At 35.1% G+C, this 17,433-nt stretch overlaps 1 protein-coding gene across 2 annotated transcripts; it reads right to left on the bottom strand.

Annotated features, from left to right (window-relative positions):
- Window positions 1–319: 319 nt before the first annotated feature.
- On the bottom strand, window positions 320–15,899 carry clip3 (CAP-GLY domain containing linker protein 3). 2 transcript variants are annotated; one of them, XM_060888776.1, is made up of 14 exons: window positions 15,764–15,899; window positions 13,085–13,235; window positions 12,743–12,882; window positions 8,528–8,621; window positions 8,036–8,197; window positions 7,434–7,552; window positions 7,021–7,257; window positions 5,741–5,876; window positions 5,390–5,536; window positions 4,852–4,986; window positions 3,827–3,950; window positions 3,413–3,477; window positions 2,957–3,029; window positions 320–2,843 (listed from the first exon to the last, which is right to left on the bottom strand). In XM_060888776.1, the coding sequence occupies exons 2-14, from the start codon at window positions 13,212–13,214 to the stop codon at window positions 2,789–2,791; spliced, it is 1,617 nt and encodes a 538-aa protein (XP_060744759.1). In that variant the 5' UTR covers window positions 13,215–13,235; window positions 15,764–15,899; the 3' UTR covers window positions 320–2,788. The 2 variants fall into 2 exon arrangements, with proteins under 2 accessions (XP_060744759.1, XP_060744758.1); XM_060888775.1 differs by having other exon boundaries at window positions 320–2,846.
- Window positions 15,900–17,433: the final 1,534 nt, after the last annotated feature.

A 17,433-nucleotide genomic window follows, 5' to 3' on the forward strand; every position in this document is an offset into this window, starting at 1 on the left:
TAGTTGAAGTTTAACCTACAGACAGAAGAGGGCGCTCAATGTTAATTTATAGTCTTTTGTAAACGCAACTAATTAAACAATTTATTAACCTATATGAGATTTCTCATGAAAATAGGCGAATGAAGCCTTCATTTCTTTCTTGACGGTATACATTATATGTGGCATTGTATATAATGTGAATTCTTATGTTTCCTTGTTTGAATGCAATAATGATTTTTTTTCTCTCTCTTCCTTTTTAGGTATGGTTCAAAAATCGCCGGGCTCGACGCAAAAGGCAGAAAAACTCAAATGAATCACCAGAGCTTTAAACAACTTTCATTTATCTTATTTTATTTACAGCAGAATATCTGTTTTGAAACAAAATAAAGCCTTGATGTTTCACATAAACTGCACTGTTGTCTTTTTTCACCAAATTTTCTACAAATCACAACAGGAACCAATGTACGAAACACCAAATGTTTATTAATTGTATATCTATTAATTGTATATCCATAAGGGGAGAATTTCCACTTGATGTTATTAACATGCTAATACACTGCTGAAAAAGAAAGAAGCACAAATTCACAGTAACAGCATGCAGTAGCCTAGTTAGCAAACCATGAACTGACTCCAAGCATAACAATCATCACAAATATTTCTTGTAGTAGATAGTTCACATCAACACATAAACATGGATATAGTCACCAGGTTGTCCAACTGATGCACATTAAAAAATACATAGTGAAATTATCAAAATATATCTTTTTGGACAAATAAATGTTTACAAATCAATAATATCAAGTGGCCTATGTGACTGTGTAGATTAACAAAATGCAATAAAGACTTGATCTGGTAAGGAATGAAACAGAGATACTTTATACACTCTAAATTGCAGTTAAAATATCTACCCACTATTTCTGAAATTGAAGTCATAGTATTTGGATGAAATATGTATAGTATAATTTTACTGAAAGGTGTATAGTTTAAAAAGTCACCCTAAAACAATACACTTATCACAAATCGCCACATTTGAGTGATTGTGTTTACTACTGGTTATACTGTAGGATGTTTTGCACTCAATATTAAATGCCTTTCACTAGTCTCATATCACTACAGAGACGATCTTTGCACTACATAAATTTAATAATACATGAATAAGTTCCAGTGTGACAACACTATGGAAACAAATACCTAGATCTGTTAAACAGTGTTGCATGTGTTGTTTTTTTTTGCATTTCTGTGGATCAAGTTGCTTGTAGAAAAGGTGCACAAGCTATTTCCCCCCCCACATTTAGCCAATAGCTGTAGGACAGTGATGAGTCCTCTTAATGCTGCTTATGGATGAAGGTAACTGAGGTGACCCAAAGCAGTTAAATTAGTTAAGGGCAGATAGTTCAGAGAAAGATCTTAGCTCTCAGTCAAGCTGTGCTTATGTACACTAATGTGGCAGCCATGTTCAGAGCAAATTGACGTAGGTTAAATATTAATGTTTATTTATCTAAGCACTAGCTGACAGATATATTTACACACTTTTTTGACTGTTAGAACTGCTGAAGTGGAGCATTAATAAGACCTATTAAAACAGAAAACAAATATCTATAGACATTTCAGAAAATGATGTACAATTTATTTTAGACCGAGTATTATTGGATCTTTGACTCAAGAAATTATACATTTTTAAAATGACTTTTAGAATTAAATCTGTGTCAGTGTCACTCCATTATATAATTTTACTGATTAGTTAATTAACTGAATATACTTATTCTTTACCACAAGTGATTATACTAGGATAGTATTTGTCCTATTTTCTGGTTTACATAGAAAATGACAGAATGATATGAGTTTATTAATTAACCCTTTAAAGTATGTAGTGTAGTCTGGTAGTGTACATTACTATTAATTGCAGAATTATTAAATCCCATACACTCATTTCTGCCCACTGTCATGCAGAGCACATATAAATATGAATATTTTGCATACTTCAATTGGGAACAGCAATTATAATATTAATAAACCTGTCTCCTGTAGCTTTAGATATCAGTGTTACTTTATGTAATTGTGTGTGCAAATTTAACATCTCCTAGAATGACAGTAATTATCCATACAACCAATAACTACTAAACTAACTAACTAATGAAAAGGCATTTAAAAGCTTGGTTTTCTACTGAACCCTAAAATTATAACAGTCCACAATGAAGCAACAGCAGCCACAATTGTAGGCCAGGGTATGGGGAAACACACTGAATAAACCGGCTTCTTACAATGAAAAACACAACCAAGGCAACACAAGGACTTCTGTGTATTTGTTTTTGTGGCCTTCATTTTAGGGTGATTTTTGGCAACATAAAATTAGGGTTTTATTATATTTTTGTAACAATGAATGGCTTTTCTTAGGGTTCTTTTCCCTAATTCAGAATTCTTTGATCATTTAACAAATGGAATGCAGGACATTGTTTCTTTACAAGGCACTAGTTTTTGCTATTGAACTGTAATCAAAGGGGGAGGCTGGGAGAGGGACCTTGCACATTTGTGCCTCTGACTTAGTGTGTCTTAGTGAAAAAAACCCGTTCAAGATGGATGGCAGCTCAGGTTGTGTTAGCTCAGTGCTTTAAGGTTTAAAGCCAAAGAACTGACAGAACCTTGAGCAAAAACTTTAATCCTCAAATTTTTATTATATTTTGTCTCATTTAGTTGCTTTAAAAAAAGTGTCTGCAAATGAATAAATGTAAATGGTAATTGAAAGGGGAATTATATCATTTAGGAAGGACTATAAGAATTATGGGGGGAAGTGGAGTAAGAAGTAGTGAAATTAGGTTTGCATTTCTGCACGTAGCATCCAGGGGAACCAACAGCAGAACAGCAACCTGCTGAAACAAGGTAAAAAATGCCAAGGTAAGATCTTGGTGTTATAATTACTTCTGGGTTTTTAGAGTTTTGGGAAATAGACATTTCTGGAATGCAAGTCAGGTCAGCATACCTGGATATGGAGTTCTCGGAGGTGATGTCTTTGGGAGACCTCATCGCACTGAAGTTACGCTTTGGCTGGGACACTGGGAAATTCACAAGTAAACAATTGTCATCATAATTTTACTAATAAAAAAATGATTTCAACCCTATGAAAGTATAACAAGTCCAAATGCAGTAGTGTATGAGATATACAACTGAGTTTTCTATATACTCTATTCTGACAATTAAATTAGCAGAACCATTAAATATTTTACAATATTTTACATAGAATATATAATACATGCATGTATTTAAAGCAAATTTATTAGCTATACTTGTAAAGCTATATTTGTAAAGGAAACAGTGTTATATATCATACATGAACAGCATGTTGAAATCTGCATGCTGAGCTAAAATTATTTCAAACAAAGAGAAAACTGAATGAAATATTTTAGCAGAAGAAGATGAGCATGCTCCTTATACTTACTAGTCACCTGGTGAACTTTCTTCACAAGCTTCCCATCACCCTGGGATTCTTTCGGTCCTCCAATTCTGCAGATTACAAAAAAGTCCAGTGATGCTTTACAATCATATGTCTGGACTACTGATCAAAAGGTGCAGTGTTCAGACTCAAGCACTGCCAAGTTTCCACTGCTGGGCTGCTGAGCAAGGCCCCATCCCTCTACTGCACAATTATATAACTTTTTTTTAGATAAGTCAATCTGGACAAGGATGTCTACCAGATGCCAAATGTGAATGGTATTACAGGTGATGTTCAGAATGATGATGTGTTAGTTTATAAGAGTTTATAAGAGAAAAGAGAGTAAAAGAGAAAAGATCAGCTAAAGAGTAGAAATGTAATTTTAAACCATACAGTTAAAATTAAGAGTTTATATTTTACCTTTGAACGCGTGAAGGTGGTGCAAACACTCCATATTTGGGCAGGCAGCTGAAGTAACGAACTCCAAACACAGAGCCATCATGTTTCCCAGTGGGCTGCTCCAATTCTACACCAAACCAGAAGCCTATGGGAAACAATTATAGGTTCAGTGGCTGTTATAATTGAACATAATACAGACATAAATGGGCAGAACTTTTTTAAAATCTATTTGCTGTAATTTGCTGTAAGCATTTATATTATGAATGTTATGCACTATATGTCAAAGATTTTTGGCTGATGTTTTTAATGTATATTTATAAATGCCTCTGAGAAAAGAATTCTACATATTTACAGTTCATGACAAAACTGGAGCCAGAAGTACTAGGAGGATGATTTCATTCCATGATGATTCCAATGAATACAGTTACAATGCTACTGTCAGTGCCACAGTCAGCTGTAATTAATCTAAAACTAGACCTTTTGGTGCTTGGGAGGATCATACTGAAGCTAGAAGGAGGAAATTAGGAAGCAGGACAAAAGCACAAATATAGTTATAGAATAAGGTGAACAGGCCAGTATTAGATATGACTTCCCTTTCCATAAAAGACCTAAGAGATAATAAGACCTACCTATTCGGTGACATATGAATGGTAATGTGGTCTGAGTGGGACTATAGCTAAAAATAAAAGCAAAATAAAACCTGTGGTGGTCTGGGAAATCCCATCAGATTTAGGTGTATTCTGGCAAATAGCTATAAAAAGTAGGTTTCTGACTGTGACATAAGGTTACAGCTTTCAGATTCCAGATCATTGATTGCCATGCTATCAAGCTGTTGGATAGTTATGTAAGCCCAGTCATTTTAGTTTAGCAGATACTGGCTAACATATAAAGTTAGAAAAAACACGTTGTTCCTACCTTTTACACTTTAAATCCAGGCTCTTAAATTTCTTAGTCTATACTGTATTTATGCCTATAGCAATGCAAATAACAAAATATTTTGTCTGATCCCATTAAATAGCTTGTAAATGTTTCAACAATTAACATACCTGGTGCAAAGTCTGTTTTGCCATAAAAGCGCACAATTCCTTGCTTCTGTCCAGCCACTAGAACCTGGTCTCCCACTTCAATCTTCACTCCATCAGGATCCAGATTGGCCACTGACAGAGATTTCTTCTTCAAAGCTAGAGGTAAAATGTGAGCATAGTTAGGAGAAAACTCTTTTAAGTCTAAATTTTTATAATTATCTACTTATAATTAAAACCAACTAATAATATATTTTAAAACTAACTAATATATAATTTATATACTAGTAATATCGCACGTTATACTGAATATCAATTCGGCTGATAGTGCTTCTATACAACAGTTCTATAAATGAGAAATTAATATTGAGTAACTGACACAAGAAGGCCATATATTTTGTTTATTTTTGCCAAGCAACACACAAAGTGACTGTTGTAAATGTGGCAATAGTTTCAGTATAATAAGCCAGCTGTAATACTAAATATCAACATTCACTCAAAGGCTACGTGTCCAATAAAATTAATAGAATGTATTTTATAATATTTTTACTATTATACTCACACTTCTCACGATCTTTCTCTTTTTTCTCCTTCTTGATTTTTCCAGTGACACGGGAAAAATCCATGCGGGGGGTTTTGGGAGTGGAAGTGACTGAGGAAGGGGTTTGATCCACACCTTTTTTGATTTTGGACACAGGGGCAAAGATTCCTGCAATATAATAATAATAATAATAATAATAATAATAATAATAATAATAATAATAATAACTGCTTTATTTATGAATTACAACTTTTTTATTTTTCTCTATAAAAGAAACTATAAATCGAGTTGTGGTAAAACGAACGCAAACATCAGTAATTTATATTTAATGAAAAGTTCTAGACCTATATTAGAGGATAAAGAAAACCGTACCCAGTTTTGGAGGGCAGATGAAGTAGCGGACTCCGCCCACACTCCCATCATTCTTGCCCTCTGGTTCATCCAGCTCAATACCCACCCACTGGCCACTAGCAAACTCAGTGGTTCCACAAAAACGAAGTGTGCCCGTCTAAGGAAGAAAACAGGCTATATATTACGACTAATAAATGAGCCTGAATGAAAACGATTTTTTTAACTCTACTCTGGAAGCAGGTTAAAGGTTATTAAACACAGAGGAGGTTACAGCATGTTCTTCTGTATTGCTCTCACTGTTCTGATGACCCTTATTATTGTTTTTATACACCAAATGAATAAAAATCAGATGAAACTCTGGCACTAGATAATATTAAAGTAGACTAACATGCATGAAATAGGAACAGGGTGTACTGTTTCAGAAAAAAACAACAACAACATGGTGTGTTACCATCTGAAAGTTCCTATAACAGTGCACCCCAATATATTTTATTCCCTAGGTGCCATAGCAGTATGTCAATACTTGCACTTAGGCTACAAATTGAGAACAAATCTAAAAGCTCAATGACATGAAACCAACAAACATTCTAAATAAATATCCAAATAAATATCTACAGAATCAATTGATCATATTTAAACAGATGTATGGATAAACTAGGGAATGTACATTAGGTGGAATGGAATATCAGGCTCACTGAGCATCACACACACATACACACACACACACACACACACACACACACACACACACACACACACACGCACACACTCACACTCTTTTTACACCTAAGCAAAGAACAGAAGAAACAGCTGCTGAAATATGAGTCTAATTCCTGCTTTTGTAAATGTACTTTAACAAAGACTGGAAGAGTCTAGAATTGGTGCACCTAAAAGTAAACTATATGCATGATGGTGATGTGCAGTTGATACACTGACTTACACACACACCAGACATGAGGCAGTTTATCTCAGAGTACCATGAACACACACATTCATACATTCATTAACAGTTATGGGGAATTATGTGTAGCCAATGCAACTACCAGAATGTTTTTGGGCTTTAAGGAAAAGGAAACTCCTGTATTTGAGGAAACTCACAGAGAGCATGCAAACCTCCACACAGACAGTAGCCTAAGCCTAGGTTAAAACGCAATTATCCATTGCTATTTTTTTAACAGATTTATTGCTGATGCACAATGTGGGTGCATTGAGTACTTTTGCAGTGACTACGCAACTATCTTCATCATTGTGCCTTTTTCATTCCTCATACTTAGTTTTATTTTTCTTTGTTTCCCACTCACCTTCATATCATCCAGAACCACACGTTCACCCAACTTCAGGCCGAGAGAAGACAGCATGAGGTTGCCTGGAATGTTGTCATAGTTGGGCAAGGTGACACGGGGAAGGTTACAGCTGAGGGGCAAAGCATCTAACAGTATTTGCTTTAGCTCTTTAGCCACCATGGCTGCTTCTGCTTTATCCAGGCTCATGTCCATAGGATCAGGAACCACATCAGCAGGGACTTGGCCCTTATCATTCTGGTAAAGTTAGTGGAAAAGGAAACTTGGTGTTAAGTCTATTACTGTATACTAATAGGGATTTTGTAAAAATAATGATTGGAAACGATTAATAATTATTTGGTGTAAAAAGGCATTAGCTGACTGAAGGGAGCTGAAGAGAGTTTGACAATAGCAGTTAAACTCATGATTCGTACTCTGACTGTAGGGTTGGCTCCATGCTCCAGAAGACACTTGACAGCTCCCAGGCAGAGGTTGGAGGCAGCGATATGAAGTGCAGTACCGTAGTAGAAATCACTGCAGGCAGAATTGAGAACTGCAGGGAAATTAGGTGAGCAGACATGTTATCAAACTAATGAGATGCCCCACAGCTTTACCTGCTCATTAGAAGCTTTATTATTAGCCTTTACAGGATGCATGACATTTGCAATTAAATTATGATCTTATATGTTGAGATTTAAACTGTTTGATCATAGTCTATTTTTCCTGAAAGCAGGTTACAACATAAACAGGGATTTATAGGAATCACAACTTTTCAGTACTACCTCCTTATCATGCTCAGAGCTGCATAGAGTGTGTGTGTGTATGTGTATGTGTGTGTGTGTGTGAGAGAGAGAGAGAGAGAGAGAGAGAGAGAGGGAGATTATGCATATCTAAACACGTTACCAGTTAAGTACAATAAATTAGCTGCACGGACATGGAGTTAACCTATACTTATTAACCTATACTTCTTTACTGTACTTACCTAATAAAGTGTAAACATAGACAGAGCTGGTCATTTATATGTGTGTGAAATGACCTTTAGGTTTAGAAGCTTTAAGCAGAACCCGGATCAACTCAGGAACATCAAAGTAAGCAGCATAGTGAAGAGCATTCATGTTGGTCCAACGACTGCGGAGGCTGACATCTGCACCCAGAGCAATCAGCTGATTGGTCAGCCTGAGGGCTGCCTCAGGATCACCTGAAAATCAGTAAAGATTTTTTTTCTAATGATTACATAATTGTATTTAATGTAAATACTAAATACAGGCATTTCCAAAAATTACAATGATATGCCAAATATTTTTAAAATGATTTAGTGATCAACAAACAATTTTCAGAGCAAGGGTGTAAAAAAACTCAATGATCTGCCTCCTCTGAGTACCTGCTTCCCATTATAATATTTCTTTTAACAAGACTCTTAAACAATATCTTCCCCATTAAACACAAATCAAAATTAAGAACCTGATCTGATGGATTCTGATGACCTTATCTGAGGACCTAGAGCCTGACCCCATGGCCAGTCACTCACCCACTCCATGAGCTCCTGCTTTGCAGCTGTAGTGCAGTAGAGTCATGTCTGTCAGTCCATCGCGATCATTAACATGACATCCACGCTTTAAAATCTGGAAGGTAAGTTTTATAAGGTAAGGTAAGGTAAAAACTCAGTTATTAAGGCATGTTTCTGACACCCTTATCCAGAGCAAAGTTACATTTATCTGATTTATATGATTGTGCAATTAAGCTTGGCAGTGCTGGGACATGAACACACAACCTTCTGATGAGTAGTCCTTTTTACCCACTGATGTATAAGTGCTCAGTGATGGGGTAGGAAAATAACACACTCATTACTACACACTGGAAAAACCATTGATTGGCAATTAACACAATTAGCTCTTTATAGTAATAATAAAAGATGTGATGAATTTGCAAGTATAATGGATGAAATAGCAATTCATTTCTGCTGAGTCATTTCACATAGCTGTATCAGTTTCACTTACCACCAGGCTCTCAGAGATCTCCACATAGAACAGTAGCCATTTTGTGTGTGATTGTGTCTAGGCTTACAAAAAAATGTGTATGTGAAATATAAAATGTATGTTCATATAATTGTATCCTCTAACAGTTGCTGATGACTGACCCCCTTGACCCTGAGAAATCATCCAACATGTGCAGATAAACATGTGTCTTTGACCATAAATATGTTTGATTTCTTAAAAGCATGCCCAAAGCAATTAAAACAAACAGGTTTCTATGTATTATTTTTACTGCCCAAACCAAGCAGAAGCTGATTTAAGTGTTAAGTCTAAGACAAATACTGCTTCAAATTAGACAAGCAATTTTTGGAAGCATATAATTATATGAAAACAAAACTAAACAAAGACCACTATACATAATAAAAATGTAAACATGAATCAAACATAAAGTTACATGCAGTCCTGTTTTGCTTTACTAATATGTAAGCTTTCTTACTCCACTGAAGACTGTACAGTATGTTGCTGGTTCAATATACATTCTCAATGTTTTGTGGCACTGTTCGTTTTACCCAATTATTTCATGTTAAGATAACACTTACAGTACTGTATATGTTTCGTTTTCGGTCAAAACATAAGTGTATTGTGTTTCCCTAAAACAAATCTTTCCAAATTCCACTACACTTCATTGTCATTTGTAACGTAATATATTAAAGTTTGCAATTCAAAACACACAATGTGGCGTTCTGTAACGCATCTGTAGAAGACAGCACAAAGGAGGTGGTGTTGGAGAGAACCATCAGGTAAGAAATCTTTTTGGATTTTTGTTTTTTAGTTCATTTTAAATTTATTTCTCTGTTGTGGCGGTGACATTTTGTGTTGCAGTCGAGTATTGTGTGTATGATTTCATATGGTTGAAGGAGGTGAGTTTCATTTAGCCATTTCATCACGTTTGGTCGGTATTGAACTTGCCCTGTTTTGGGGTGATTTTAGTGATTTATTTTCAGGTCTTATATTGCATATGATTGGTTTGTTTCAAATATCTGGAAACTTGCATGTGGTTGAAAGAGGTGTGTTTTATTTAGCTTTCTCATAGTTCAAATTAATTTTAATTGACAAAATGGGTTTTGCGGCACTGTAAATTTTACCCAGACATTTCATGTTAAGATAACACATATGAACTGATGAACAATTAGGAGGCATGAGGTGGTCAAGGAATCACCTCTCATACAGCACCAGATATCTCTTTTTAGAAAAGAAGAGGCAGGTGAATGTTTTTTAAGTAAATAAGTTTTTTTCTGTTAAACTTAATGGGTTTCATGGTAACATTTATTCTTTGTCTATTATAGGTTTGTGCAGAATTTGAGCAAATCACAACAGTCCCACTGGTGTCTACTTTCTGTGCCAAGATTGATGGATGCTCTTAAAAATTTATGAAGATGTTTGCAAAGTGAGGAGGAGTCCTTGGACAACGAATTAAAACCCTTATGGTTCCCACAGCACAGGTATGAACAACAGCATTCATCAAAACCTTGTGTTAAAGCTGAATTTCTGCAAAAGTGGCACATCTTTGAGTTAGAAAAGGTCTCAGGTGTCTTTGTTCTTCATTTTCTGAGGTCCACTTACATTAGAAAAAAAATTAATAAAAATACTGTTGTATACAAAAATGAAAGTAATGTGTGACTGTGATTTGGAATAAATGTACTGTAAAGGCTATAATTATTAATATTTTATATTTGCATATTTAGACAGATAACACTGATGTGAACTGAGAGTGCATACCCAAATCTCTCTGTGTCTATCTTGATAAGCAGGAATAAGGAACATATGGTAAGAAAATATGACTTCTGCATTTTTCTGTACAATGATGTGAAATTCTGTAGTAAAATAAAAGGGATACTTTTTACCCAAAAAATTCATTCAAATGTATTCAGTCTTATGTCATTCAAAAACTGTATATGACTCAGGTTGAGAGATGATTCAATGGTTTTGAATTCATATGATTCATATGTGTATATAATGGAAGTCAGTGGGTGGCTGAAATGTCGTGAGGGTAATGAAAGAAAAAAACCTGTTTGATTTTCTTTCTCCTGCAGAACTTTTTTTGAACCGTACCACTAATTGGATGGAACCACTGTCAATAATCTAAATGAGTTGTTTGAATAAAATGCTCTTATGTCGGTTTATATTTGAAGAGTTTTTAAAAGATAAAAACAAGTTCAGACAACTTAACCATTTTAAGTTCGAGGAAAGTAATTATACTTATTTGATTGGACATTAATAATTAACATTCATTTTTCATAATTCAGTTTTGTTGTCAAAACACAATAATTTGGAATAGATTAAACAAAAACCTTAAATATTAATTAACACTAATAAGGTTGTGTGGAACCACTGTACATAATTTATTTGAGTAAGTTTAAAGTATAATTTTTTGGAGTGTAACTGCTAACAACTGCAAAAAAAATAAATAAAAAATAAAAAAAAAACCAAGAAAAAAACTCAAACCCTTTTTTTCAAAGATTTAATGATTAAAGTCACCCCTGCTACATTTTGAAAGAAGTGATGTTATTTGTAATGGATTACTTTTTAGTAACTATCTAAACACTGCTTTTTTCTTTGCACTTTGGTCGGTGGTACAGTACACACTGAGATAATTATTAGCCACTGTAAAAGAGTAGCTCATCTCAAATATGTGTCTAATAAAGTAATTTAGAGCAAGGCTCAATTTCGAAAACAGGCTAGTGGAGAAGGCTTATCATCTTAGCAATCAATCCTTGCTACTAGCTACTATAGAAGTCGTCCCAAGAGATACAACCAACACCATACATCTTTATTGATCTTCCTAATACAGAGGTTGCTGTGAGATCAAGACCCTAACAAATGAGACATTTGCAACAAATTATTTAAAACTAATTCAGACAATTAAAAATCAAAATATTGCTAAATTTGATAAAACAAACAAATGTATTTCAACTATATGCATGGTTCTTCACAAGAGAAAATAAGCAAGTAAGGACTTGTATTTTAACCTTATCATATATTATCAAAATATATTATCGTAGTGATTATCAACAGTGTTACTTGATATTTTCCCCTCTAGACAATTCATTTACTTTCCCAATCCAACCAAGCTGATCCTGCAAATCAGGTAGGCTGAATTTTTGTAGTTGATCTGTTGTCCTATGTTGTCAATGGGAGAAAGTTTATTTAATAAATTGCCATTTAATAAGCTAAGATAATTGTTGTAAAACTAAGAAAAAAACCACATTCTAACTTGCTTTCCCTTTTAACCATATACTGTAGTTGACCCTTTATGGTCTCTTTAGATTCCTTACCTAATGTACATGCATGGGCTAGCATTGCTTAATGGCTCAGGATTGCAACATGACTCTACAAACCACTTTCTATACAGCATCAGAAACTCAACTCCTCTAGGCAAGCCAGATAAACACAGCTATCTTCCTGTTCTAAAATGACCACAACTCTACAAAATGGCCCTATTAAAGATAAGTAGTTCACAATCTGTCAGGAAGTAAATGAGTGAAACCTTCATTTTAAAAAGTCTATCTAAATAATGAGAAGGCAGCATTTTTATGAATCAACTGCATTACACCCATTGCTAATAGATGCATTACACCCAATAGATGTTGCCGCTTGCATATCTATAATATATTGTCAAATTTCCCTGAGTACTTGCATTTGAATGTATCTTGACCTGTAGTTTTATTCACATTTACATAGGTGTGCAAAACACAGGGACTGTCTCTCACCTCTTCGCCGATTATGTCAATCTTGTGCTGCACTTGTGGGACCCACTGTCGGATTATAGCAAACAGTTCAGGGATGGTGGTGCAGGGATCCGTCAGAATCTCCAAACAGGCTGGGTCATTTGGGTCAAAGAATGTGAAGGCTGAAATAGCAATGAAATATTATTGTACAGTATAATACAATATAGAGTATAACTTTTAATTAAGACGGTTTTTCACATCAATTATACCATTTAACTTTAACACAACCAACTAATTATAATGTAATTTCTTAGATGTGTATCATTAAAAGAGAGTATACAGAGCATGCACATTTCCTTTCATTACACATATCCAGGCACGCACCATAGTCTTTGGGGAGTGGGGCCTGGGCAGATGGGTGGACTATAGGTTTCTTGCGAGATTCATGTTTTGGACTGGTATACTCTGAGGTAGGCTGGGCCTCCTCTACATCAGGAGTGTCCTCTTTAGTCATTTTTCTAGTTGTGACTGTGGCCTGGAAACACACAGAGAATCAGACAGCAGCATGGTGTAACCATTTTAATAATTCACTAAGTGGTGATACCACACATACCACTCAGACAGATTGCTTTTTTTTGTTAGTGGTTAAAAAGAAAACACATTTAGTTCTAAGTTCAAAGGTTTCCCATAGAGGCACATCATCCGAAGGGCTCTTGTTGTATACAAGTGATTGAAGACCATTTGGTTTGATCCTATTAAACGTACCTTACCATAATTCTGTATAAAACATTTTTATACAATTCAAATATTCAGCACCTGTTTTATTTGTTTTGCCTTTTTGCTGTAAGAAGTAAATACTATAGTCACTCACTCACTCATTTTCTACCACTTATCTGAACTACCTCGGGTCACGGGGAGCCTGTGCCTATCTCAGGCGTCATCGGGCATCAAGGCAGGATACACCCTGGACGGAGTGCCAACCCATCACAGGGCACACACACTCTCATTCACTCACACACTCACACACTACGGACAATTTTTCCACAAACTCCACACACAAGGAGGAGGCAGGAATCGAATCCCCAACTCTGGAAGTGTGAGGCGAACGTGCTAACTACTAAGCCACCGTGCCCCCCGTAAATACTATAGTACTAATATAAAAATTGTATATCATTGAATAACCCAAATTAGAAACACAGCCTGGAAAAATGGCAACATTCTTAATTTGTTGTGGAAACACCTACTTTTGGTCATTAAAAATATAAATTCTTTAACAATTCCTTGAATGGTCTCTCCAAAAAAATGTCCTGTCTGATTAATCATGAGACTTCGGCTGTAGAATGGTAGTGGAAGTTGTAATGAGTGTCTACCCTGCAAAGGTAAGTACAGCCTGCAGTCTGTAGTCTGGGGAAACATTGAATGAGTCACTGATCACTGACTTATCTGCTACAATGCATACAATAAGCCATTCTACCATTTTAAAGAAGTAAAATGTGATTGTTGGATGCCTTGTCTGTTAATACCCAGGAATTATTTTAGGAATTATATATTTTGCATATACATGTGATTTGCATTTATATGACAACTACAAGTGCCTATTAAGTCTGACTGAATCTAACCCATTAAATAATAAACTGCAAAAATATAAAACATGAGTCCTGGAATTATATAACTGGCTCTAAAATTTGCCATTGAATGTGCCTAACCACATATGGTTCCAAATCATCCAAAGCAGTTTTCCCAAGGCCTTTAAACTTCATAGCAAACTTCATAATAATACTGTAATTGCATGCACTGTATTAAGGTGAAAGTGTTGCAGAACACTGGTCAGTAATCTGATGGTAAAGAATAAACTGTTAGTTATTAATGACTGGCCAGTGTTCTGCAACACCTTCACCATGATCCAGTACATCTTCAGAGAATATGACAACTTCATTGTCATATTTTTGTCTATAATGCAAACAAATACACCGAATTTACACAGACACATATCTAAAAACCTAAAAAAAGAAATGGTCATATATTAATTAACATTAGATTCTGCACAGCAAATATATAGCCAAAGGAAAAAAAACTTATTATATACAAGTCTGCCTTTACTCAGGACAATTCACCATTTCATCCCTAATAATTCTCCTCTGCCCTTTTACAATATACTGTAGATTAACACATCAGATCACCCTGAAACATCTAATATTACTTTAGACATACTGATTGAGCAGAAACAACATGATCATACCACCAACACATCAATAACAACCAATGCAAAAAGAAAAGAAAAGAAAATAACAACAAAATCCCAACAACAATAATTTATTCCCTGTAGCTGCAACTTCTAAGCACTGGTCTGGTGCAGATAAATCTGGTCTTCTGGTTTGTTCATTTACAGCTGGAATACATTTAACAGGTAAAAATCAAAACTATAATAATCCTATAGTGTTCACTACACTTGTTTTTCTTTCTTTAGACAACAACAACAACAATAATAATAATAACAACAACAATAATAAGGATAATAAAATAATAATAATAATAACAATAATAATAATAATAATAACAACAATAATGATAATAAAACAACAACAACAACAACAATAATAATAATAATATTATATGGTGCTAATGGCCATTATGGTGTTGAGTTTATGTAATTTCCCCTAGCTAACAATCTATAGGAATACAAAAATACGTATATCTGTTAATATTACTGTTAATACACTGTCCACGTTTTCTCAGTATAACAGATAGTATCTTACACCAGAGCCCACAGGAAATAAACTGCTCAGTAATCTGAACAGAGAAACGCCCCATGTACCAACGCGTATAAGCAAAAGCAACTGGATTTCGTCAAACAGAACGACGAATTTCTCATTCAAAATATGAATACATCAACCGATAAGAAAGTGGAAGCACTGCGTTTTTATGTCGTGTACATCCCACATTTCTTGCTCTGTGTCAACAAGAGAACATGGATGCTCCAAGACGGAGAAAGGGGCATCCAAAGCCGCGCCTCCACCCCTGCAACATAAACACCATCTGATTCATGACAAAGACGTACTGTACCTGATAACAAGCCGCAGATTCCGAGCGCTTCTGTCTCTCTTTACTAAACCGTTGTTTACAACTGTGCTTCAGAAAGAAGAATAGAGGAAAGAAGGGATGGACTGATGGAGAAACGATGTAGATGCTGCCGTTGCGTTGCTTTTATCTCTGCTTGCGTCACTAATATGACTCATAGCTGGACCACAACCGAGCACCCAATCACATCCCTGCAAACAACCAAACATGATGCTGCTTCTAGAAATCTCAGTCACACAGTCGGATTCCATTTGCATTTTAAGTTATATAGATACAATTGTCGTAGCACAGTTATCAAATTGAGCTAGGCCAATATAATGTAGCTACTGAGTCAAATGAAATGTTATATAAACTGATTTCACGTACAAAACTGAGGCCTGCTGCCTAAAGGCACAGATGTGTATGCAAGAGAATGAAAATATTTTAAATACACATGTTAACAAGGTTTTGTACAAATCATCTGATTGAATGGAAAATAGTTTTATCATAGGAAATTAGCATAAGCACAAAAAATACACCTTTCAAAGTATTTAGTATCTTAACCAGTTTATTCATGACAGATAATACAAAAATGAACAGCACGAATTCAGATCACCACAATTCAACTTGCCTTTGAAACCTTTACTGTCTGATCAGCCCTTGAGTGTAAAATTTAATCTCACTCTAAATACAAACCCATTTAGTATTCTTGTTTAATAGTTACAGTGTCAACACATTAACCCACTGATTATGGGTAAAGTGAATGCACCCAAAGATGGAGATGGTTTATTCTCTCTCTCTCTCTCTCTCTCTCTCTCTCTCTCTCTCTCTCTCTCTCTCTCTCTCTCTCTCTCTCTCTCTCTCTCTCTCTCTCTCTCTCTCTCTCTCTCTCTCTCTCTCTCTCTCTCTCTCTCTCTGCTTATCATGAACAAGTGAAGTCCTCAAAGACTCATGCCAACTTCTCTTCTGTCCAAAATGATAAAAGATTAGAAAGGTTCTTTTCATATGTGCTGGAACATTCTCTGACCAAGTCGGTTCCTGCTGTAACAACTCAACAGAAGAGCCCTAGTTTTGTACTTACAATATTAAGCTATAAAAAATGGCAAGAAACAAAATAATTATTCTTGGCATTTTGAACACACTTTCTCAACTCATCAATAGGTTTTGAGTAATAGAACAAGTGTGACACAGCAGGGACATTTTATAGACTAACCACATGGGGTCATGGTCACAAAGTGATCACTTTTGTGGGGAGGAGGGAAGGGGGATTATGGAAAAATAATGTCTGTACATCAGAAATACATGTGTACAATGGAAACCTTGTTTCCCATATAAAGACTGTAGAAAAACAGAATGTGCATAACTTTTCCCATGATTGAATGTTTTGTACTAGTTTCAGGTCTTATAACGAAATTGATCCATTAAAATATATCGTCCATTAAAAAACCTACATCTATTCAATGTAGGTATGTTTCTGAGTTTAACTAATAATTTTGTATCCACAAAACAGAATGTACAGATGTCCATGTTAAAGCTGTAACTTTATAAGATGGCATTTAAATGACATGTTATAGTAATATTTTTTGACATTCAAAATATAATAGACATATAACAACAGAGGGTCTTTTTTTAAATACACTGTAAAAAATTTGGAGTGGGATTTACTTGAAAAAAGC

Source organism: Tachysurus vachellii, chromosome 15, assembly GCF_030014155.1.
Source record: "Tachysurus vachellii isolate PV-2020 chromosome 15, HZAU_Pvac_v1, whole genome shotgun sequence".
Classification (NCBI taxonomy): Eukaryota; Metazoa; Chordata; class Actinopteri; order Siluriformes; family Bagridae; genus Tachysurus; species Tachysurus vachellii.